General features: G+C 53.0%; 1 protein-coding gene across 12 annotated transcripts in view; it reads left to right on the plus strand.

Moving 5' to 3' along the window:
• EPB41L1 (erythrocyte membrane protein band 4.1 like 1) overlaps window positions 1-24,574 on the plus strand; it is a 72,652-nt gene that overhangs the window by 19,470 nt on the left and 28,608 nt on the right. For 10 of the 12 annotated variants that reach the window (XM_021416349.1, XM_021416353.1, XM_021416344.1 and 7 more), the window contains 2 exons: window positions 21,196-21,397; window positions 22,176-22,340. In XM_021416349.1, the coding sequence (XP_021272024.1) occupies window positions 21,221-21,397; window positions 22,176-22,340 (342 nt within the window). In that variant the 5' untranslated portion in view covers window positions 21,196-21,220. Of the gene's footprint in view, window positions 1-15,985; window positions 16,091-20,815; window positions 20,968-21,195; window positions 21,398-22,175; window positions 22,341-24,574 lie in introns of those variants that run through there. The other 2 variants (XM_021416352.1, XM_021416350.1) reach the window with 2 other exon arrangements.

The following is a 24,574-nucleotide window of genomic DNA, read 5'->3' on the forward strand; positions in this document are numbered from 1 at the left end:
CTGGTTGCTAAGCAACCTCCAGAGGTGGAGCTTTGCAGGTACCAAAGCTTCTGCAGGTTGCTCCTGCCCTGCCTGCATCCTACCCAGCACACAGTGGGAGGTGCCGCTGGCTGCCCTGCTCTGCATGGGGAGCTGAGTACCCCAGTGTAGCTGGGCATTACTATCAAAGGATTTGGGGGTTTCTCAGACTGAGATTGTTGACACCCTTGCTGTAGGGATGGGAAGATGTTTTGGAGCTTTGATGGCTTTTTTGTTTGGGGCTTCCGCCTCAGTGATTCTGATGATTTGCACCTAAACAAGGAGAAGAGTTGAGAGCTGCAAGGCTTCAGCACCAGCAGCTCAGGTGCAGCCCAATGGTCAGGATGGGAACTGACTGCAAGATGCTGGGGGAGGTGGGTGAGCACATCTTTCCTTCTGAGACAGTGATGAGTTGAGGGGATGAAGCATGAGTGCCCTTGGTCCTCTTTAGGTTGTGGCTGTGTCAAGCGAAGGGTGGGCAGAGGAAAGGCTGGGTGCTACAGAAGCTCAGATAACCTGTGTAGGCATCAGCAACTGCCCCGCACAGATGCCAGAACTGCAGGTTTTCTCCCTGGGCAATTGCAAGCTTGTCTGGGTAAGTTACTGTTTTGGGTCTATTTTCCTTACAGTCTATTCCCAAGCCCAGATTTTTACAGAACACTTGGGGAATCCTTTCTTAGAAAAAACAAAATGCTTTGGATTAGATGAGGTCCTGAAGTGCAGCAAGAAGCTGTGCCTGTTGTTGCCCCAGGGCTGGAGGAAACGGAGGTTACTCTGGGTGGTGGCTTAAACTCTTGATTTCAAAGTATCCTGGTGCTTCAACCTGTGACACCGCGTTGAAGGATTTTGCATACTGAATGTTAAGCAACGTGCTTTCTCCTTTGCCCGTTTCCCTAGCATTTGAGAGGTCCCTGCCCATAGCCAGTACTTCTTGCTTGACCTTTGCTAAAAGTGTTGAATGTCCTGGGTGCTCCTAGTGTCTCCTCTGCACTCTGCTGACAGTGCAGATGTGTGTTTTAAAAGATACTTGCTTGCCTGGAAGAGGCACATTCCTGGCTTTTCAGAGCTGCCTGATGTGTCAGAGGAGGCAAACTGTGCAATATTGTGTTTTGCAAGAAGCCCTAGTAAACTTCCACATCCTTTGCACTCTTTCCTGGAGCAGAGGACAGGATGCAGGCAGCCAGCAGACAGGGATCCCATGCAGGGTTTGCTGGTGGTGCATGTCTGTCTGCTGGCTCTGGTGTGCGCAGGACTCTGCTGCACCAGATCTGTCTGTGCTGTGCCCCATATGGTGCTGCTGAGCAGCTGAGCTTTGGGGAAATGTGCTCTGCTCCAGGTGCGAAGTGAGCTGTGGGGTCCCCATAAAGGTGCAGGACAGAGAGCCCTCGGTTCCACAGTGCACGTGGTCAGTGCCTCATCTGTCCTCGGACCCAGATGTGGAGCACTGCAAGGTGCGGGCAGCATCCTACCTGCTTTCTCACAGGGGTTCCTGAAAGCAGTGCATGCAGAACACTGAAGATTGGCTGAACTAGCCAGCATGTTGCAGTGGGGTGTTGGAGGCCACAGCTGTCCCAGTGCCCCTCCAGAAGCCTTTGTGCTGATGCAGCAGCATGGCTGTCTGCATGCGGGATGGGAACGGGTGCTGGAGATCCAACGCATGCCAAAAGCCTCCCTGCTGCAGAAAGCCAGCCGCAGGCTGCTCAGATGTTGGAGTGGTGCAGCCCTTCCCCCCCCCGCTCCTGTTCCTGGGCACTGACTCACTGACCAGAGAGGCAGCAGGACAGCTGTCAGCACCAGCAGCCTGCTGAGGGGTTCTGAGACCCAGGGAGCAGAGATGGCTCTGCAGGGAGTAGTGGTGGAGGGAGGAAGGCAGCCGTGTAGTGCCTTGCCTTGCAGCAAATGGGGTTTTCCAGCAGGCTGATGACAGCGAGGCATTTCTACTTTTGCTAATGAGCTACTGGCGTCAGGGGGAGGGGAGCCAATGCCTGAGGGAACCAGAATGAAATCGGAGAGCTCCGAAATGCATCAGCCCTTGCTGTGGTGGCAGCAGCTGTGTGCCTCTGACATCACTGCTGCTGCCCTGGCCAAGCTGCAAAAGGTGCTGCAAAGGGTCGAGAGTATGATGCTTGGAGGGAACAATGGGATCTGTGGGTGCAGTGGAAGGCAAAGTCACGCTGTGGGTACTGAGCAGGCTGTTGTTGACCTGCACAGTACTCAGTACTGTGACAGTCAGGCTGTGAATGCTATGTGTGCAGTAGCTATGGGGATGGTGTCCAATGCCAACAGTCAGCATGGGCTGACTGGCCACATGGCCAGCTCTGCTTGTCACCACTACCAGAAGCCTCATGGAACTGCTGGAAATATCCAAATAATTTATCAGGACGGTATCTCTGATTTTGTTTGCAATTGCCGTGGCGGGCATCCTGCAAGCAGGAGCACCTGCAGAAAGCAGTGTTACATCTTTTACACCCTACTACCTGACGCTTATCTTTTCCTCCCCTGGTTCCTCATTGACTGAGTTCTTCAGGTTCACAATCTTCCTGACTCTCAGCTAAACATACAGATACTGGTTAAACATAAATTGCTGCTAACTAAGCATGTATATTGCTGTAGCAATCAGAAGGACCAACATGATGGAAAAGGTGTTGTAAAAAGAGGTGGAAGGACCAGCACGATAGCAAGGTGCGACAAGGGAAGGGAAATAGATCGCTCACCTGGATCAGAAGATTTTGGGTTTGCAGGGAAAGGCTTCCACCAAGGAGGGATCTCCAGAAAGAGATCCTTCCTCAGGGGCAGCCAGCCCTTAAATGAGGCCTAAGAGGGCTGGAGCCAGGCTCCACCCCTTCTGGTCACACAGGTGAATTGCTTTCACCTGTGCTCCCAGGGCTGACTGGGTCTTTCCTCCAGGTGCTCCATCAGTGGTTCAGGCCGTGACTCAGCAGTTCCCATACAATTGCTAATTAATTAACTTCTAACGCTTACTTTTTATTTCTGGCCAACTGTTCATCCTTGGATAGGGATAAGTGTGGAAGGAAGATAGAGGGGAGTATCCTGATGCCTGCCTTTTGCATCCCAACCTACCCACAGAGTGAGACAATCTAACCTTGTGTGGAGGCCTTGGCTTCTTTGATGTTTGACAAGTCTGCTTTCCTTTTGCTGAGGGTCTCTTATCCAAACAGAACAGCCTTACAGCATACTTTCTTGTCCATAAAACTATTCCCATACTATTGACAACTATTGCAGTTTTACAAGTGAGAATTAATCACATAATTCAACAACTATATTTCTAAAATATGTTACTGAAATATATGGTATTTCTACTTTTTCAAACTAGCTGTTTCTAAGGGCAAGTTATAAAATACGCTGTGCTCTGCTTCTTTAGATCAATTCCCTTTTTTTGATATCTAATGCAGAAACAACGTTCAATTCCTGCAGGATGCAGGAGGATCATGGGAGTAAGGAATCTGCCAGCAGCAGAGCAGCTGCAGGGATGCTTGTCTACCAGTGGGCTGGAATTGGGGTGGGCACTTGGCCTGTCCTGCAGTGTAGGTCTGGGTGCTGGTGTGGAAGCCAAACCTGTCCTGGGCTAACTTAGGTGGCCTTATGAGTGCAGGGAGGGAAACAAACCACAACATGGGAAGTGGCAGAGGCATCACGAGTTGTAATCTGTGCACAGTTTTTCAGTTTGCTGTTAGATGTCTCAAGTAGCTCCTCAATCTGGAGAAATGTGTGGTGGTTCTGCAGAGCTGAATCATGCTCTCTTCTTAACCACCAGCTGAGAGAGCTTCATTTGCATGCTAATGGCGCTGTGTGAAAGGTATTTCTTGACTTCCAGAGCTGTCCACCCGGAAAGAGTCAAAGCAATTTGTTCCTGAACATACATATTCAGCTGGGAGGTGTCACTTGAAAGGATGAGAAGTTGGTGGTTGAAACCTGGTTTTAAAATGACTTGGGTCTTGAAAAACAGCTGTTTACTGCTGTGTGTGGGTGGGAACTGGACAACAGGAAGGAGAAAATGATGTTCTTGAATGCAGACAGGCTTGAGCACAGAGCAATGTGGTCCCATTGGCCTAGTGGTGGACATACTGCCAGACAGGTGAGCTGCTAGGCCCTACTGGAGCATAGGGAACATGACGCAGGTCATAGCATTCTTTTCTGTGTTTTCTGATGCCAGAAGGACTGTGTGTTGTTTTCTTTTAAAGCAAGGCAGAGTCTGCCAGGTGGCAGAAAAGAGGCTGTGGAATATGGCCAAGTTGCCATCAAGCCATAAACTCATGGCTGGCATGTAGGATATTCCTGCTTTCTCCTTGAGAACTTAGTGACTTCATAACTTCACATTTTTTGCCCGAACTTTCTCATTATTCATGTTTGACCCAAGTCCTGAGTGGCACAGTGCCATTGATTTGGCATCACGAGGGAGCTGACCCAGGCTTTCTGAGGACAGCTTGGTGAAATACATATGGACTGTTTTATTGACACTGGAGCTGGGGGTTGTTGTTATGGGAGGCTGCTGCCTGTCTCCAGAAGGCAATGCCATTGGAGGAGTGGTGTGGTTTGTGGCAGAGGAGGCACTTCTCTGTCTGTAAGATGTGTTGGGAAAGCGCAGCTTTGTGTTCCAGGGTCAAATGTCTGCACTGCTGGGCTAACACATGACAAGTAAGCAGATATCCCAGCTCTTAGCAACTGCTGACATAATACAATACATAATTGCCCAAATGCAAATTCCACATGTGTCAATTAAGTCTAATCTCACTGCATGAGAGCAGCTTGCCAGCCTCATTCCAGGAGGCTACAAGCCCTTAGTCTGGAGTGGGCCAGCTTCCCCATAGCTGGTCTGCATGGAGGGCCCTGTGCTCATCTCACTAAGGAAGAGACACAAAGCTTGTAGAGATTTTGCAGGATCATCTCTTCCTCCTATCCTCACCCTCGTATTTTTCCTACTTGACCCAACTCATAGCTCTGCAGCTCTAGCCTTGGCTGTCATCTGGCCTGTGGATGAAAAGCCACTCTCTGCAGCTCACCACAGTGCTCAGCAGCTTCTTCAGCCCTGGATTTGACATATTTTTACCAGCCCAACATCCTTGTTGTTCCCAAAAACTCAGGGTCAGGTCAGTGGTTGCAGAGCACGCCAGCTGAACAGCCCAAGCTTGCCAGGCTGTGCTCAATGTTAGAAAGCAATCATTTCTCCTGCCTACATGTCTGTAGTAGCTGGCAAAGCATCACACTGATTTAAACAGACTTCTGCCTATCTTCAGAGGGGGAATGTTGCAGACATTTGATGAGACCTTCCTGCCGTCCATCACCAGCCAGGCTTTGAGGTAGACCCGTTAACTGCTAGTGGGGCAGGAGCTGCAGGAAAACCATCCCTGCAGTTACACTAGGAACATCCTCTTGTGGCTAGTTTGTGGCAATCTCCTCTAGTGCCAAGCTTATGGCTTTATTGCTCTTTGCTGCCTGGAGATAGGAGCTGTGGTAGGGCCAGGTCCTCCTGGCACTTCTTGTTGTGTGGTGGGCCAACCTTAGTCTGATGAACAGGACAAGGCAGCAGAGCTCCATCTGGGCAGTGTGAGGTCTGCTCAGTATTTGAAGTGAAGAGAGAATGTGAGTATTATCCATCATATTTCTAGTGCGAGCTGCTCTGTTGGTGTCTCGGCATTATCTATGGATCTGTGTCCTTGACAGGGGGACAGCAGGCCCACAGGCCCGGAAAAGAGAGAAAGGAGGAAAAAAAAAACTGTCGGCGGTTTAGGGGCCAGCTCGGACTGGTCCCATGGCTAATGCAGCAGGGGACCTGAGGACCCACGCCCTGGGGAAAACAAAGGGAAAAGGGGAAGGGTAGGAAAACCGTAGATGGGTCTAAAATAAAACAGCAGCAACACTCTGAGGAGGAATGTTAATTTACTAAATATTAAAATTGAGGCCAATAAATCGAACAGAGAGAGTTCAAAGCTGAGATTCTTACTCCATAAGCTGCAGGGGGACCACATGCTTCTCTGCCACATACCAAGAGAGGAAACTCCCAGTCTGCCAGGCGGCTTCACCAACCCCGTTCCAGGTGCAAAGACCCCTGGGGAGTGCAGCTCCTCCTCTCCCCCTTGGAGAACCAAACCCCCAAAAAAGGCAGTCCGCAGAAACCAGGACATTAACTCTTTAACTGCCAGTGCTTTACATGATGTTATGATGTGGAATACTGACAACAAAAAAAATCACAAAACTGTGACAGTTGGGCAGAAGAGCATCATGCTGTGTTGCTCTGACATCTTTCCAAAATGCTCCTGGCAAAGGGGTGAGAGGGAGCAGGTTTGGAGGTGATGGGGAAAGGGTGGGTTACAGGCACTATATCTGTGAGTCTACATGATTATGCCATGATGGCGATGGATGCATGGTATAAGGCTCGTGGGTGGATGAAGGGGAGATATTTGCACCTTATGGATCCAGCGAGGACAGGATAGTAGTGGCAGGAAGTGGGTAAGCGGTAAGTCTTCAAGCTCCCCAGTACTATGCCTCTTCTGCAGTAACTGAGTCCTACCATGCAGGATGGCTGCAGGATGCGATGGCCATGCGATATGGTGGCTTTTCATCCTGCCTGTTGTGTGTACACCGAAGTACTTGCTGGGCAGAGGAGTTAGGTAATTGGGAATTGGAAAATGCCTTTGGTGCTAAGCAAAGGGGGAAGTGCCTTACCGTAAAGGGAGAATGTCATAAGATTGTGATTGTCTGGGGGAACTTGGATGCTAGAACATCCATCTCAGTGACTGAACTGAAGAAAAGACAGAAAATAGTAGGAAACAGACGACTTGAGAAAAGTGTGTGGGCATAAAGGGTATTAGAAAGCTTCCAGCATTACTGTTCTGCATGTGTGGTTACACACCAGAAGGTAAATCTCAGTGCTGCAATAGCAGAGCCTTTCTATCCTGACTAGTGGAGAACCTGCAGGAGCCAGTCAATGAGGAGGACTGAACCACGCGGTCTGGCTAGCTAAGAACAGCAGAGCACCTGAAGCAGACCCTCACTGTGTGGCCAAGACCCTGATGGCAGGAGGAGTAATCAAATGCTCCCTGATTTGAATACAGCAGTGCTCCGTGCCCAACTGCCCATGTCTTTGCTGCTGTTTTCTGCTCTTTCAAAGTTGAGCAGAGAGGAGCTCCAAGGTCCTGCAGCCCATATGGGGCCAGAAACTCCCTGAGCTGCTGTCTGTGGCTTGGTTCAGGGGCTCTGCAGACCTTCTGCTCTCTTAGGGCCTCCACATCATCTCTGGGAAGGACCGGACATTGTGGGAAGGAGAGAGGAGCCTTTCCCTGGTGCCAGGGGACAGGGACTGCATGGAAGGAGGTGTGGGTGAGATGTAGGGAGATACCTTTGTAATGTGTGGAGGATAAAGCCCTGAGGCAGGCTGATGTACAGGGAGAGGTATTTTTACTGCAGGAGACTATTAAAGGCTTGTCAAACTGGTATAGATAGACCAGCTCCATGCATTGAGCTGAATGGGATTAAATGACCACTGGAGGCATCTCTTTGCTACAGTGTTTGTGCTGCTGATGAAAGGATGCAGTGACCTCCCTGGGGCTTGCAGGGGAGGCAGCACAGGGCCGGGAGTAGGGCTGTGGCAAGCCAGCGCAGGCGGCTGCAGAGGCAAGAGATTCCACGTCAGCGACATCTGGAGCCTCACCTCTGTGAGTCAGTGGTTTGGGTGCTGATGAGTCACAGTGGTGCTGCAAGACAGCCATGGGCTGGTACAGGGCTGGAATCAATTGTCTGGAAGAAGGGCATCTTGAAAAGAGGAAGACAAGATGTTTTCCCTCATTTTTTCAGCAAGCCTGGCTGTGAAGTATGCCAGCACTGAGCTGGAGAGAGATGTGCTCTGTCTGTCTTCATGATGAGCTTCATCTTTCAGCCCTCTCCTGCACCTCAACAAGCTGGAGCTGATGTCTGGCTGTCTGCATCCCAGCCTGAGAGCACAGTTCCCTGCTTGGCTACACCTGCCAGCACATGGCTGTGGTCACACTCATCTCCTGCCCTTCTGCATCCCCAGTGTGGACAATGCAATCATTTCCTTCTTCCGTAGGGTGTGTGCCAGGAGACATCGCTAATCCCCAAAACCGGGGTCCTGGAGTCTGCACTGAGTGCATGTGTTGTGGAATTCAAATTACAAGTTGATCCTGGGACATAGGAACTGGTGGCTGTGAGCAGCTGCCCTGTTCTGGGGTGACTAGAATGGTGAGTGGCCAGAAGGGGAGTTGGCACTCCCCTGTTTTCAGGCAGCCCCTGCAAGAAGCAACCTCTCCTGCTAGGAGTCTCTCCCACTTGTCTGCAGCATGCAAGTGATCTTTGAGTATGTGTGGACATGCCTGTAAATCCATTGAGGTATTCTGAAACAGTTTGAGGATGGGTAACAAAGTACCATTTTCATGCTTCAAGAAAATTACTCAGGATTTTTCTGCATCCTTCCTGGGCTTAGATAACCTCGATGTGAGATTTGAATTGACAGAACTACCACAGACCTGTTCCTGTCAGAGGGCTCAGCCCTGCCCTTGGTGCTGTAGCTCAGCCAGGTCAGAGGCTGAGTGTCCTCAGTGCATGTGTGTTCAAGTTAGTGATAGCCAGCTTGAGATTTCTCTATGGACACCTGAGGGATCTTTGCAGACAAGGTGCAGATGTCCTGCAGCAAGCAGAAGCCTGGTCGCAGTACTTGCTTGCTAGCGTTTTGAAAGTTGTTGACAAATTTTCCATTTGTCTCCAGTTTAAGATTCTGTAGTGTCTGGGCCCCCTCAAAAGCCAAAGAGATTCTCCCTGGCTCTGTGACAGATGGCTGGAGAGATGAATGCTGCTTACAAATACATATAAGTGAGACTAGTGAAGTATTTTGTTAGTACAGTAGGCGTGGAGCAACATAAGAAAGGTTGTTCAACTCCGTGAGCCTCTTGTCTTCCATCTCTGGAAGCTGAATTTCATCCCTTTCCAGCCTGCATCACCCAAGGTCCTGGTTACTATTTCTGGTTCCTGCTCAGTCCTGTGACTTGTTCAAGTTGCTTTGACACCTTGTTGGTCCTACTTTCACATATCCATTAAATGGTTTTGAGCACAGAAATTTCCAAGTCACAGTTTTTTCCCACAGCCGATGTAATTCATCTCTGCTGCACATATATTTTGGGACTCCAGAACACAAGCGAGCACTGTGGTGCCGGGTGCTGGGGGCCAGCATTATGGTGGCTTTGGGGATCAGTCCTGAATTCCTGGCAATCATTGTGTTTGACTGTGTGGCTATGGCACTGCATTAATTTGGCTTTGTTTTCTGTCCTGAATATAAAGCAGAGATGGAAAGCTGCACGGGCAGTGCTAATTGCTGCTGAAGACAAATGGGGGGTGGATGAAGGGTATAAAGTGGGAGGGAATTAAGGTAAATCTGTTCCTGATAATCAGCTGTCCTGTGTAAGAGCACTTCTTGCCTTGTGCAGGGCAGGGCTTGCTTCTAAAGGCGGAACCCTTTTCCCCTGGGGAAGTGACGAAGAACAGACGAGAGAGCTTAGCAGGTCCTGTCTCCAGTCCAGAGACCTGCTGCTCTGCTCCTGCTCCCTGTGCATGGACCCTGCTCCGGGGCTCACCCAGTGCTCAGAGCTGTCCCTTCTGGGGCTAGGTAAGGAGGGCTGTTAGCCCTTGTATTGTCACCTCCGAGGCACTCCGTGCTAAGCCTAACTAAGCCCTGGTCTAGTAAAGTGGGGTCTCAGCTGTTGGCTCCACAGGTGCTCTCCCCAGCAGGCACTTCAAATTCAGCCAGCAGATCTCTGGGAAGCTTTGTATCAGGTCTGATCTTTGGGGATTCCAGGCACTGGGGCACTATTTAAGATGATGAAGAAGCGAGTGAGCCCAGCACAAGGCACTGGGAGGTTCCCCAGGCCAGTAGGAACTTCTCAATGTGTTGGGAAGCTGAGGCTGCAGGGCTGGAGGCTGCCCTGAGGAAATTGGAGGGGGATGCTCATCTCTGCAGCCTTGGGGCTGGCATTGGTGCCTGTCATCTTGCAGCTGCCACAAAGCAGGAACTCAACACAGGGCAGATTGCGCACTGCCATCAGGCCAGCCAGAAATGCCATCACTGCTTGGGATTCTGTTTGGGCTGCTCGATGACTTGGGCGTGCACAGATCTGTCACCAATAACCCCATCACTGGGGCCCTCGTACTGCATTGTCCCGTGCACCTGGGGGCACAGCAAGCATGTCTAGCATTTGGTGGGTGGCAGGAGGCAGGCTGGAGCCCCAAGCCTGCTGCAGGGCACCATAATGGTGTGTGTGAAGGGTGGTGTGGGTTGGGGCGCGCCCCAGGGCAGTGACACAGAGGAGCAGGACTGAGGTGCAAGCTCCTCAGCACCAGCTATTTTTCTGAGCAGCCCCAGATTTGCCTGTGTGTCCTGAGGCCCTGCAGTGTCCCCTTATGGCCCCTGCACAGGTCAGAGTAGGTAAGCTGCTGGAAGCGTGTGTGCTGCTTTGCTCCCCATCTTGCTGCAGTCCCAAGCTGCCTTTCCTTTTCTTCTCCCCATACTCCTATCCTTTCAGCCGTCTTTCTGTTCTTTAACACATTTGTCTCTCATCTTTGATAATTGCCTGCGAGGCTTGAACATCTCCAAGACCTCAGAGCCATCCTTGCTTTGGAAGGAGGCCAAATCTCCTGCTAAAAGGTCGTTTCGTCCATGCCTGGGCACATTCAGAGATTGTAGGGCCCCTTTGCTGCAGCAGCCTGGGAAGCTTGGGATGATATTTCCTTGTTCTTCTTAAGCCAGTATTCCTCCTTTTTTGCATGTCCGCTCCTCGTTTGAGCAGTGGGTCTTCACCAGTGGCCAGGCTGCTTCTGCTGCTCCTGCCCCTTCTCTCAGAGCCTTCAGCATTGCTGCTGGCTCTGCTCTGGCCTTCCTGGGAGCCTGCTTGAGACTCACCAAGTGCTGATAGGTGGAGAGACCAAGTTTTGCGTGCTCCTCTCTTGTCATTTAGGCTTATTTGGTGATGCTCTGGGATTTCTCATAGTCCTAACCCTACTTTGATCTTTTCTCAACAGTGGGGGCATGGTTCATGTTCTCATTCAGAAGGGCTGGAGCAGAGTGGGTGCTTACGAGCTTGTGTCAGTGTGGAACAGCCAGGCTGTGTGTCTTCACTGCCAGCATGCAGCACTGCTTGGCCCCACTGCTGATGTCTGTAAGCATTCAGAAGGAACAAGCCAGGATTCACAAGAAGAGGAGAGAAGGCCTAAATACACCCAACCTGTTCTAGAAGCTGCACTTGCCATCTCTGTGGCTGCCCAAGCAATGGCCTAGCACTTCCCACCATGGCCCACATGCGCTGGGCCTTGCATTCAGGCCCTGTCCCTGCCTGGTGCAGCCTCCAGCCCCTCACTTTGTCTGTTTTCAGTTGCTTTATCAGTGTCTAAATTCTATCCTACATCCCCACTGCCTCCCCTCAACTTGGGATTTTGTGCAGATATTTGGATGTTTGCAGCTGAAAGATGTAAAGCTTCAGTCGATCTATTTGCTGACTCAGATGCTTGTGCACTAGGAGGGATGCTGCTGCTCCCACCTCTTGTTGGGATGACATCTTGTTGCAAGGCTTCCTCTCACCCTCCCATTTGAGGAGCTCAGTGTTGAGCCCAGGGAGGAGAAGCTCTCAGAGCACTGTGAGCTGCCTTCCCCTCATGGGTCCTGCCGCATGTGCCCTGGATGCGTATCCCCCAGTCACCACCAGGATGCTCCCAACCTTGCTGTGTTTGGCTTCTCCACGTTTCCTTGAGTTTGTGGGCTCCGGGGGGACTTGGCAGGGTGCCATGGGCATACCACACCAGGCTGGGCTGTGCGGCTGGGGGTACCTGCAGAGGGCCAGGCAATGCTGAATGTCGGCAGCCTGGCATATTGCTGCTTGAACACCCCCACCCTTCCTGGCTGGGACACGGGGCAGGTTCAGAGGCCACAGGGTCCTGGGCACCCAGAAGTACCCTGCTGCTGTTTGGGTTTTTAGGTCTTTCAGGTGCCGTGTGATCCTCGAGGGTCAAACTGGTTATGGGTTTTGGAGCCAGGGAATAGAGCATTCCCAAGAGTGGGCTGGCAGGACCTTTACCCTCTGCAGAGACAAGGGCTGCAGTCAGCCTGTCCTTCCCTGAGCATTCCTTACCAATGAGGGCATTTGGGGGGATCTGAGTGTCTCTTCTGTAAGGTTTGGCATGTCTTAGTGTTAGTCCTGCATGTCCAGCCTGACATGTGCAATGAGGTGCGGGGCACTACAGGTCCCTCCCTGCCTTGCACCCCTGGGGCTTGAGCAGTTTCCTGCCCCCACTGGAGGGCATTGCTTTTTGCCGGGGACTGAGGTAATTCTGCTGTTTTTTCCCAGGCTGCCCTGGAGAGCTGGCACAGGGACGTTTCACACCATTAAGATCAGATGATGGAGGTGTTACACAGTCATTGCCTGGCCTGCACCAGGCCACTTGTTGTCCCATGGAGCTGGCCCAGGGCAGTGGCACGGTGCTGGCACAGCTCTCTGCTGTGGGCAGTGCTGCCAATGGCCAGGCAGTTCAGCTGTTGTGTTGGGCGGTGTGCGTGACACAATAAATTAGGTCCTTCCCATCATGTGCCAAGTCCCATCTGAGCCATGGTTATGGTCTCACGGTCCTTGTCTGCACCATCTCCCCTTTTCCTCCTCCTCCTCCTGTCTGTGTTTTGTTTCCTCTCAGCTCTGATCTGACTTGCCCCTGCTTTCTGTGCCCTCCCTTCCCTGTCCCTACTTGCTTGCAGCCCCATTGTGCACCTGGTCCCACAGCTGGTCCTGGGGCTCTGTGACCACAGCAGGCACTGGAGGAGGACTCGGGCTCTGTGCCTTGAGGAGCCTGAATTCTCTGTGCCCTCCAAATTTCTCTTTTGTTTGGGAGCTGTGAGGTGGCAGCTGCCCTATGACAGTGGGCAGGATTGTTCGTGGGACCCGGAGCAGCCCGATCCTGGAATGCTTCCACCAATGATTCAGGTGCTTTCACCACCTGAATGCTTGGACATGAGTGACACCAGATCGGGCTGGGTTGGGAAAGATGTCCTGCCAGCAGAGCTGCTTTGCTGTGGGGGAGGGCTCCATCCTGCTGGGTTGGCAGGGGCAGGGGTCATGTCCCCAAGTGCATACGCTGCTGGGGAAAGGCCAGGTCAGGTTTTGGGCCTTCCCAGGCAGTGCAGTGGGGTGCCCATATTTCCAAGGGGTGCAGGGAAGATGCTTTCTTGTCTGATGTGTACCAGTGGGAGCTGGGGCCTGACTGATCCCTATCTGCTCCGCCAATGTCTGGGAGCTAAATTAGGGCCTGAAATTATGGGCTTGCTATTCAGAGAAGTGTGGAATGAGGCCTTGGACCATGCTCTGTCCTGTCATCTCTTGCTGGCTGAGAAGCACTGAGTGGTTTCTGCTTCCTTCAGCATGTTCCTAGCTATAAGCATCCTCTTGCCACCTGCATGGCACTGAAGTCCCAATCGCTATTTCAGAATCCTGTGCACACGTCCCATCTGGTGTCCATCCTGCAGCAGGCCCTGTTTCTATGTTTGAGATGCTCATGTGTGTACATGGCACCTGCTGTGTTCTCTAACTGCAGGCTTCTGCATTTCATTTGGGTGAGGTCCACACGCCCTGCTGGCCAGTTCCCCTGGGCAGTACAACCTGCTTTGGGCAGAAAATCCCTGTTGTCTGTGCTGTCTTGTGCTGATGGCAGGCTGGAGGAGATTCTGCACAATGTACCTCTAATCAACACAGGGCTCACCAGGAAGGTGTGACAGAGTGGGACAGCAGCTGCTGGGATGCGAAGCCATGCTGCACTGGTGGGCCTGGTGTCTGCCTCCAGACAAGCTGCCAGCGTAGTCTGTGCAAACCTGGGCAGGGAGCTTTTGGAACCCACTGCAGGGCTGTGCTGTGGTCCTGGCCAGAGAGTGCAGAGGCAATTTCCATCACCATTTTGTGACAAAAATGAGCTCCTTTTTCACTGGTCTTTTCAGGAGAGGTTAAAGATGTTTGTATTGTGTGCTCCACACAATACAGACTTCAACGTGTGTGTCGTGGCATTATGGTTGTTTTGGCACAAATAGAACGGTGCTGGTTCAGGGCAGAGGATATGCTGCAGCCAGATAGTTTCACCTCAGCCTCTTTAGCCCCTCAAAACCATCTGGCATATTCTTACCTTCAGAAGGCTTCACTGTCACCTCTATGAGGGTTGCTTGAAGTCCTACCAGCATCAACCTGGCTTACCCTTACTGCTGCAGCCTGCTCCCTGCCCTGCTGTTTCCCCTGGGGACAGATGCTTGAAAGGAAGGAGTGTGCGGTCCTGACGGTAGAGAGTTGTGAGCATCACACAGTGAGCAGTGGGCAGTTTGTGGAGCTCATGCTGGTGGGCAGCTGGGCAATCAGGGCTGAGAGGGGTTTCTCCCTCTGCCTTTGGTGGGTGTGTGCACCCTAAGAGCAGGAGCGTGCACAAGGTTTGCTGGCTTTGTCTGACCTGTGCTTCCTGGGGGGGCTCCTGATGGCTTGGAGCACTCTGAAGTTTTCATCAGCATTTGTCCAAACTGGTGGGTGCTCCCTGGGCACTGCCCCTTCACGCAGGCTGCCTGGCCACTGCTCTTGGTGCCTGCCAAGCATTGCCCAGTGCCTGCTCTGACTGCCCATTTGCCCTGCTTTCTGGACCACCACTGCCAGCCCTAGGCTGCCAGGCAGGGGAGCAAGAAGGCCAAACTTGGAAGAGCCGTAGATGAGAAGTGACCGCCGCTGGTGTGGGACCTGTCAGCTGGGTGGCGTGGTGTGGCTGTGTGTCACAGCCAAGCAGGGCAGGAGCCAACTGCTGCATCGTTTGGGAGACACTGGATCCACAGGCTGTGATTCTGCAGTCATGTGTCTCCCTGCTCCTCCTGACAAACAGCTCTGCTTATTGCAGCAGTCTATGCTGCATGTGAGCAGCCAGTGGCCCAGCACTGAAAGCTGCCCATCTCTGAACTCAGCAAGCTGGCTGCCTCTGTAAGCCCCAGCCAGCTCCAGGTGGGCTGCAAGTTGACCCTGGGGCTGCTTGTTCTCTGCAGAAGTTAGTGCTTCAGTCAAGGCAGGGACAAGTGCAGCCTCCACACTGCCTGCCTGCCATGGGCTGCTCAGGCTGAGGTGCTGGGCAGTACCCAGACTGTTCCGCAGCAGCTCTACCAGTGCCCACCACTCACTGAAGGTAGGATCCATTCCTCTGCTGTAACAATGGTAGCTTGTGCTCTATGGATACTGCTGGGCACTTCGTGCTTTGGAGTACCACCAGGTACAGAGCACCTCTGTGCTGTAGCCGTCAGTGTTTGCTCCATGCTGTTGCTCCTCTCTGGTGAGCAGAGCAGCACGAGGAGCCATGTGTGCCATTAGTGGAGCTGTTCTGGATGTCACGCTCTGCTCTTTGGTGTGGACAGGGGTGATGAAAGAGATTCTGTTCAGCTCTTGCCTGTCAGTACATCTCCAAGCTGACTGTTGAACTATAGCAAGTATGGTCCTTGGATTTCAGAGGCAGTGTGGTGTTTTCTGCCCTATGAACTGTTCAGGAGACCTGGGTGATGCGAAGAAGCGCTGCATTGACTCGGGATGAAACTGTATAGTGGATCTAGCTCCTTTCTGAAAACCACATGTAGCAGCTGAGTGGCAAAGCTCCTTCCTTGCTAGTGTGTGTGGAAGGATTGCAGCCTGTCCTCCAGTACCTGGACCGGGATGAGTCAGATGTTTGCAGGTGAGAGAGGCTGAGAACTGAAAGAGAGGTGGGTAGAACTGGCACAGTCTTCCATGTGGGGTCTGTGCCACAGTGAGGGGCTGTTTTTCAGGCACAGAGCTCCCAATGAGGTTGGAGCCTGAGCACTGCGGGGGGAGCTGAGGGATGCCAGCGGGCAAGTGGGAAGGCAGCCTAGTTCCCAGCTCTGCTGCGGCTGCAGTACACATCAATCAATGTGCGGGGGTGTTGGAGTTGAGGAAGCGGCTGCTCTGCAGAAAGCACTGCCTTGTGTGTGCCATCAGCCCAGCGGAGAGAAGCTGTGCTGGCAGCATGAGGACGGGGAGCTTGTACCAAGGTAGGAACCACTCAGGATGCTCTGTGGCGCTGGGGCTGCTCAGGGGGCCAGCTGGTCCAGGCAGCTGCAGCATCTGGGCTTTCACCAGCAGCACCTGCCCAGCAGAGCAGCAGCCTGGGTGTGTTGCAGGTCCTAGAGCCTGGGCAGGGGGAGGGGGACTGTTTTCCAGCTAGGGAACAGTTTGGGACAGTGCAGATCTCTGTCCTTGCCAGCCCTGCATGAGGAGCAATGATATTCTGTCCTTGCCAGCCCTGCATGAGGAGCATTGATATTCACTCTACAGGAGCTGGGAGCACCCTGTGTTTCTGACGTCCTCACACAAATGTCGGCAGGGCAGCCGCTAGGATTTCTTGGTCTCGCTGCGGGTCCAGCAGCAGCGCTGCACTTCAGAGGGCTCACTGCCTGCAGGCATGGTGCTCTGGGCTGTCTGCCACAGTGCAGCGGGCTAGGCATGTTCAGGTGGGGCTGCTTTGGGCTCTGCAAGTCCCCAGCTGCCGGAGGTGCTAGGAGATGAGTCTCCCCCCACCACTGCTGTTGTGCTCAGCAGTGTCCCATCTTCAGAAGTTCCTGCAGCCGCTGTCTGTCCCACAGCCACTGTCTGTCCCACAGCTTGGCAGTAGTTTTTACTGTTCTGGCAGCCCCATGGAGCCCTTAGCAGCTGCTGTACACAGTGGTGAGAGAGAAGCATTTCTCTCAGTAGCATTCTGTTTGCTAGGTGGGCAGCTCTGACCAGCCTGGGCACGCTGTGGGTGTGTGTTCAAGTATTCAGCACATGGGGCTTTGCAGGGATATTCGTGTGTGATGCTTCAGAAACAGAAAAACCTCCAGACCCAGCTGCTGTATGGCAGCATCCTCAGTGAGGAGTAAGGGGAAGAAAGCTGAGCCCAGGAGCAAAGGGGGTTGTTCAGCCTTAAAAGCAAATGCAGCAGCACTGAGTGAATGGGAAGTGGAAGGAGAAAGCAGGCTCAGGTGAAACCCTGCTTGTCTAGAGGCAGCAGGGAAGGGAAGGCTCTGGGAGGGGAATACTGCGGAGGCCTGAGCTGTGATGCGCTGTGGAAGTGTGGGGGCAGAGTGTCTGGGAAATCCGTGAATCCACACACCAGCTTTAAGGGGATGAAGAGGAAAACACCAAGGAAAAGAGTAGCAGGGAGATGGTGGGAGAGCTTAGGCATTGCAGGCAGGCCCGCATGTGACCCCACTAAGGTTTCTTTGCAGCTGTTCCAATGCGCCTGTCTCAGTAGCTCGGCTCAAAAGCTGGAGAGCAAAGGGGTCTGGAGTAACACGTGGGCAGAGCCTTCAGCCAGCTGGGGCAGGGTGGAAGGGGACTCATGGAGCAAACACAGCCAGGCTGTGTGAGAAGGGCAGGGCAAGGTGCTGGAGTGGGAGAGTGGGCAGCAGGTGCGAACAGGGCAGTACATCCCTGCACTGGAGCGTGATCTGCAGACCTGGCGGTGGCTGGTGCCAGCAGAGCTCAGTGGAAGCTGCTGGCATAGCCACCACTGAGTGCTAGCCTGTGCCATGCCCACGGTGTGCCACCTGCCCATCGTAACACTTTAGCCTTAGACTCAGCAGTGCCCCAGGAAGTCAAGACCTGCTTGCAGCCAGAGTTGGGGCTGGGCAGTGCCAGGGTGCGGTGGTTCTGTTTGCCAGAAAGGGAACGGTGGAATTTATCGTGCCAGTGCAGATTTGCTTTAGTCCTCTTTTGAAATGGAAATCACAGGGCAGTCTCTGTGGTGGACCAGTATGGCAGCTGGGCTCTGCATGTGGCACAGCTTCATCCTAGGTGCCACGTAAGGAATGAGAGTGATAGGACGTCACAGAGGCTGTTTGCCCTGGACGTTGGAGTCCTGTCCTGCTCTAGATATTGTTTAGAAACAAAGTGTTTGGAACAGCATTTCCACTGGTCTCGATCAGTGTAGCTGCAATTGTGATCTAAACCTCTCCTGTCAGTCTGTGGTGTGTCAGTTAAGCTGTCCCTTTGGCAGCTTGCTGAGACCTATAGCCCTTCTCCCACCCATTGCTCTCCATATCTGGTCTCTGCAGAGGCACTGAGGTTTCTGCAAAGAGGAGGTGGCAGGAGCTTGGATTTTGCATCTGAAAAGTGCTGTGAGGTGGCAAGCACTCTGCACAACCAGCTTCTTGCTGTCTGGAAGTGTGTTCTCTATTTTTTAAACTTAGACAATTCCTGCTTAATTCACAGAGATGCTCCAGTAATAAACACCTTCTGGTTTTGAAGCTTTTGAGAGCTGCAGCAAAAACCATGGGGAAAATGAACTGATCGGGCTACCTGGGGAAAAAAGGGGGTGGAATTGCTTGCTGACAATATGCTGGGAGCCGGGTCCATGTTCACCCACATGGAGGGAGCTGGGGAGGCCAAGCAGGAAGGCAAACTGTAACATGGCTGCAGGACAGAGCTGGGCAGCTGCCTCCTCTCAGGTGCTCCCCCAGTCTGTACCCAAGTTCTGAAGATGCCCTGGTGTGCTGGACGTCCAAGCACTGTAGGAATGATTGGTGCACTGGCACTCCTGCTCTTGTGGGAGGCCTCCTCCTGTAGCTGGGCTTCCGGTGGGCACAGGCCGTGTGATGGAGTGCAGGTGGTGAAGGGTGGCAGTGTTGAACTGGATTCTGCCATCCTCAGGGCCTTGGTGCTTCATGAGTACAAGAGCAGCCAGGCCAAGGCTCGCCCCCAGCGCCCAGCCAGCCCTGGGTGTCCCTCACCATGCTGGTTCCTGGTGCTGTCTGTGTGGACGTGGCACCAGCTCCCCTGTGGGTCCTCACTGCATCCACTGTGGCTGTGCCCAGGAGTGAGACAGTGACAGCGTGACCACCCTGGCCTGTGCTGCCTGTGCCTGGGCCAGACACATCTGCAGGGTTCAGCTGGGTGGTGCTGTGCCTCCAGGGCCCCCCCATAGCTCTTTCCCTCTCTTTCACTGGTAGCAGTTCCCACCCTGCACAGGCCAAGCACGATGGTAGGGGGTTCTGCATGAAGCAGCTATCAACCCTAGACACTGTCTTTGTGCCTGCTCCTGCCTTCCCTCAAGATGTGCCCCTTCTGCTGTGCTGTGACCCTGGGGTTTGGCAGCAGCCGTGGGGCTGTGTTCATCTGGGCTGCTGAAATGTAGCACAGCGTGGGCTGGGGAGGTCTCACCTCAGGCCCTGGTTGCTGCTGCAGTTGCCTGAGAAAAGCTCCAGAGAGCTTGTTAGTTATGGATTGTGGCATAGGCATGCCCGCTGTGATGCTCTTCCAAGTGACAGCTCTGTACCAACCTGCCACAGCCATATAAGCTCCAGCAGCATCGAGCTGCAGCTGCTGCAGAGAGCCCACAGCTTCTGCGGGGTTTGCAGTCGGGTCTGGCCCCTGACCCTTGAAGCACTAAGGGGCACCACCATCCCTCCTGGGTGCTCATGGTGCTGGAGTGGGAACAGACTCAGAAGATGGACCTGATGGGGCCTCCTGGAACGGGCCCGGTTTGCTCTTCACGCGTGGTGAGCCCTTAGTCCCTGCCACAGCACTGGGCTGCAGGTGCTGGTGATCTGGTGATGCCAAAGAGCTGGGTAGCACCTTTGTCCAGCAAAGCTGGAGGGGAATGCTTGATGGACATGAGCCATCAGTGAAGGGGGTAGAGGGCAGTGGATAGGGGCCTCAGCAGCTCCCCCTACTTAGAGCCAAAAGCATGGTTCCCAGAGCTGGTCCTCCTGGCAGACGCCCCATGTGCTGACAGGGGCTGGTACTGCTGCAAGGCCCTGCGCCTGTTCCAGGGACAAGTGTGGATGCCATGGGGCTGGCAGGGCCAGGCTGAGCCCCAGAGGGCGGGCACCCATGAGCCAGCCTGGCTCAGCCCCCTCACCCCTCACCGGAGGCTTTGAGCTGGAGAAGCCAGCGCAGCACTAGCTGGAGAGTGGCAGAGCAGCCCCACCTGCTACCCCTGGACAGACCCCATGCCAGAGTTGAGATGGTTCCTTGGGGCTCAACAAGTGGACATGGAGGTGAAAAGGTTTAGAAAATTTAAGTGAATAATTCAGCGTGGTTTTGGGCCCAAGTGATCACTTTCATGTAGAGATTCCATGTTAATTAACAGAAGTGTTTTGAAGTGATTCATACAGAGAGCATGTAAATTCTAATCTGAAGTTGAAAAGCAGCAGCCCTCTGTCCCACTGGAAATATATTTTTCCCATGGAAAATATAAACTGGCAGTGACCTTCAGAGCCTTCTCCTGCCCTCAGCTGAGCACTTAGGGTTGGCAGGAGCAGAGCTGAGCTGTTTCCCTGGCCACAGGGAAACACAGCCTGTCCTGTCCTCTTCCCTGCCCCAGCTCCCAGCCAGGCCTGGCACAGATGCAGCTGTCTGTTTCTGACCGTCCTGGGTTGTGCCTCTGACCTGCCTCTTGCTCCTCTCGTACATGCTGCAGAACATGTGGCTAAGGTGGGACTCACAGGGGTGTCAGTGGTGGGGTGCAGTGTCGCCAAGCAACTTTGCCAGCCCCCGGGCATCGGTGGCCTGGAGCAGGTTTGTTCTCTTTGTTTGCTCTTTCCTGCGTTCACTGCAGCTTTTCTGGGAGAAGGAAAAACTGTGCTACAAAGTGTCCTGTGCGAAGGACAAGGACAATATAAAGGTTTAAAAAATCTGTAACTCAGCACCCCAGTGAGGGACAGTAAGTACTGACACTGCCTTCCACTGTGCTCCTGGCCCCAGCTCTGTTTTTGCATCACGTATGGACCAACAGCAGAAGCTGGAGGCAGGGGTCCCACCCACCACGCAGTTTCCAGCCACTCTGGCCATGGGAACACAGCATGCTGAGCTGCTGGGAAGTCCAGAGGGAAAAAAGCAGCCATCCCAGATGCAGCATGTGAAGCTGTCCACATTTGCAATTTCCTGTGTAAGTGCAGCGTTTTGACCTGACTCACAGCCTGATTTTTCCTCCCAGAAAAAAACCTTTAGTTGATTTTATAATATATATGGTTTTTATGCATAGTATATGTATTTTTTCTTCTGCGTTTACCAGAGGCCCCTGAACTGGGGGTACAGCATCCTCCATGCCCATGTCTCTGTGGTGCAGGCGAGGCTGGGCAGTGGGTGTGACGAGTTCTGTCTCTCTCTCGTGCAGTGCCAGGGCAGGGTGACCAGCAGCCATGACGACAGAGACGGGCCCCGATTCGGAAGTGAAGAACATGCAGGAGGAGGCCCCGCAGCAGCAGCTGGAGGCAGTCACGCACGGCCCTGCTGCCACAGCTGCAGGCACTGCCAGTCGGGATGCTGAGGCCAATGAGAAGCCTGGGGCGCAGCCTGACACCCGGAACACAGAGCTGGTGAGTTCAGCAAGGGCCAGGAGCTGTGGCCCAGGTGGGACAGGAGGGAAAGGCTGGCTCTGGGTGACTGTCAGGGAAGGAAGCTTTAGCTTCCAGCTGTTCCCAGCAGCTCCTGGTGTCAGTCCAGAGCAGGGCACTCGGTCACCCAGCCCACAAACGGCTGCCTGCAGGGAGGAGGGGGCCCTAGCTGTTACATGCCAGACCCTTTATGTGTAAATTCTGTTTTCTGCTGTGCTGTGGCTCTGCAGCTTCTTGTCCTTCCCTGGGGGTCGGGCATGCTCCCCCTTGCAGGGCAGGGTGCCGGCAAGCAAGGTGCGGGCTTGGCACAGCCACTTTCTCAAGCTCAGAGCTGCAGTTCATGTTCTGAGCAGTGCAGCCTTGAGTACATATATGAGAAGCCTGTGCAGCTCAGCGTATGAGCTTCACGCTCACACCAAGGGCAGAAGACAGCAGGTGGCCAAGCATTCTAGAAACTGAGCTGGGAGCATCCACTACACCCCAAGGGCTGCCACCAGGCAGGGAGTGTCAGCTCCACACTGCTGCTTGCACTGCCAGCAGCCACAGAGCTGCCTCAGCTCCTTGGGCGTGGAGGTCTCAGCTGCTGAACCAGCACTGGACTCACAGGCATACTTTTTCCAGAGTCCATCCATGACTGTTCCAACAGCGTGGGATGGGGGAGCTGCTTGTAGCATGGACTCCTGCATTGCTAAGGGAAGGAAGGAAAGGCTTCCATCCTCGCAGCAGTGCCGGGTTACCCTGTGCATCTCTCACCCTCCAGGGCACAGACATGGAAGAGAAAGACTACAGTGAGACAGATGGGCTCTCTGACAAAACAACACCTAGCAAGACCCAGAAGTCACCCCAGAAAATCAACAAGAAAGTCAAAAGTGCTCTCTGCAGAGTGACCCTGCTCGATGCCTCTGAGTATGAGTGTGAAGTGGAGGTGAGTCCTGTGCTTGGGGGAGGTACACTGGAACTGAACAGGGGTTAGCCCAGGGCTGGCATCAAGCAAGTCCCCAGCATCAGGGTTCTTCCAAGGACAACTGTGTATTACCTCTCATACAGACAAAATGATCTACAGAAATAACTATTCAAGTTGGAATTTCAAAACAAAGAAAAAGTCTGGGAAGACAGACCCTAGCAGGCAATTTCAGCCCAGAGAGTCCAAATTTGTTAGCTAGTCGCTATAGAAAACGGTGTCTAGAAAGCAGAAGCTTAATAGTTGGAGATAAAGCTGTGCCTTAAAATATATGTCTGAAAATATGTGCATGACATGTACATATGCCAGTGTATCTGTTGACACCTCAGGAGCGCAGCATGTTTGCTGTCCCGCATGCCAAGGCAAACGATGTGTGTGCGTGTGTTTGTGTGAAGACGCCAACATGTGCAGGCACACATGGCTCCCCCAGACAGGTTTGCGTGTGCACACAGACCCACACACATTTTGGCAGGACTGCAAACTGCACCTCACCCTATCCTCACTGTTTTCATCTTCTCATCCCTCACTGTTCTTCTCCATGGAGCTGGCAGCGTAGGGACTGTTTGGGAGCTGTGCTGCAGCCTGGCAGTAGCACATGTCCGTGTGTGTGTGAGGTGATCCACATGCATTGTTGCTGCACCTTGTGTGTGTGGGCAGGGCAGTGGGTCAGGCACCCTGCTCTGGGTGCATGGTCTGCTCACTATTTGTGCAGTGTGGGCACACGATTGGCTGGTAGTGGCTATTGCTACAGGAAGGAACAGATGGACTGGTGCCCACCAGTGGCCGTCTTATGCTGGAATACACTACGGGACTGCTTGAGCTGCTGTCAGCATAGTGAGGAGACACCCAGCATTAAATCGAGGGTAGAGTTTGGACTGGTTCCTGCTGTAGGAGACTAGGGAGGGGGCTCCGAGGCTGCTCAGAGGAGGAATGTTTGCTAGGAGAGCACATTTCTGTCCCTCACAGTTGCTGTCTTCTGCCTACAGGATCGAGGGGGGAGCACTTCTCTGACCTATAGCATCTTCCCAGTGAGAAGGACATTTCTGAGAAACTTTATGTAAAAATGCAAAAGCTGAGACTGTTCAGAAGTAGAAATCCTAGAGCCTTTGTCAGGGAGACCTTTGCACTTGCTGCTGGTGGGCGAGTGAAGGGGTCTTGTTCCCAGTAGGGTGACAGCAGCTTGTGAGCTGGCTGCACACAGTAGACCTGCATCTGTGTGCAGGTCCAGGCTCTACGAGGTCTCAGCTGTGCAGGATTAATGAATGTAAGCAACGTACCTTCCTGCCCTCCGTGGCTGCACTGGAAAAGTGAGTGCCCCAAGGCAGCTGCTGGGGGTCAGGGGGCTGGCCTTTGGGCTGCAGCACTGGCAGCAATGCCTTTAATCTCTCTGCTCCAGCAGCCCTAACTGTCATTTCATTGGTAAGGTCTGTCACAGCGAGCCTTAATGATTGTGGCAAGATGGATCCTCACGAAAATGAAAGCGCTCTCGAATGGGAACTGGAGCAGAGCACTTGCCATGACTGCAGTGGGCTTGTGGGACAAAGATGTGACTTTGTGCTTCAGCCCTGAAGCAGCATGAGGTGGTGTCATCCTTCCCCAGACCCCATTTGCATTTGCCAAGCAAAACCTGCATGCAAACAGAAAGACAGATTGTACAATGGCTGGCTGCTTCATTATCAGGACAGTACTTCTTACCAAGCTTAGGAAAAGCAGGACATTACAGTCCCAGCTCCCACTGGGCTTTGTTTTTAGTCTGGTTTTGTTCTCGGTGCTTGATGTTGGCAGTGTGCTGGGGCATGCGCGGCTTTATTCATGGTAAGGTCGAGTTCTCTGTTGTTGCAGTGCAAAGGATGGGGTTGACTCAGCAAACAGGGAGCTTCTGCTCTCTAAAAAAGTCATTTAGGATATAGGGGAGAGGAGAAGGAATTGTTTAGTATGGAAAGATTTGTGCTGAGTTTATTCTTTCATTTTGGTAGGCCCCACAGAAATAGTTCTGCCATGCCTGCATACAAGGATTGTTAATGTTTAATTCTGTGAAAATCAAAAAGAGAAGTCAAACCATTTCATGTGATACCCCTTGAGGTGCTATGTACTGAACTCCTGCCTTGGAAGTCTGGGTCAGCATGAAGGGGAGGAGAACAGAAAGGGTGATGGTTACTGCTGGGGTCTGGAAAAGATTTGGAGGTCAGGAGGAACTC

The sequence above is a fragment of the Numida meleagris genome, chromosome 19, assembly GCF_002078875.1.
Source record: "Numida meleagris isolate 19003 breed g44 Domestic line chromosome 19, NumMel1.0, whole genome shotgun sequence".
In the NCBI taxonomy this organism is placed as follows: Eukaryota; Metazoa; Chordata; class Aves; order Galliformes; family Numididae; genus Numida; species Numida meleagris.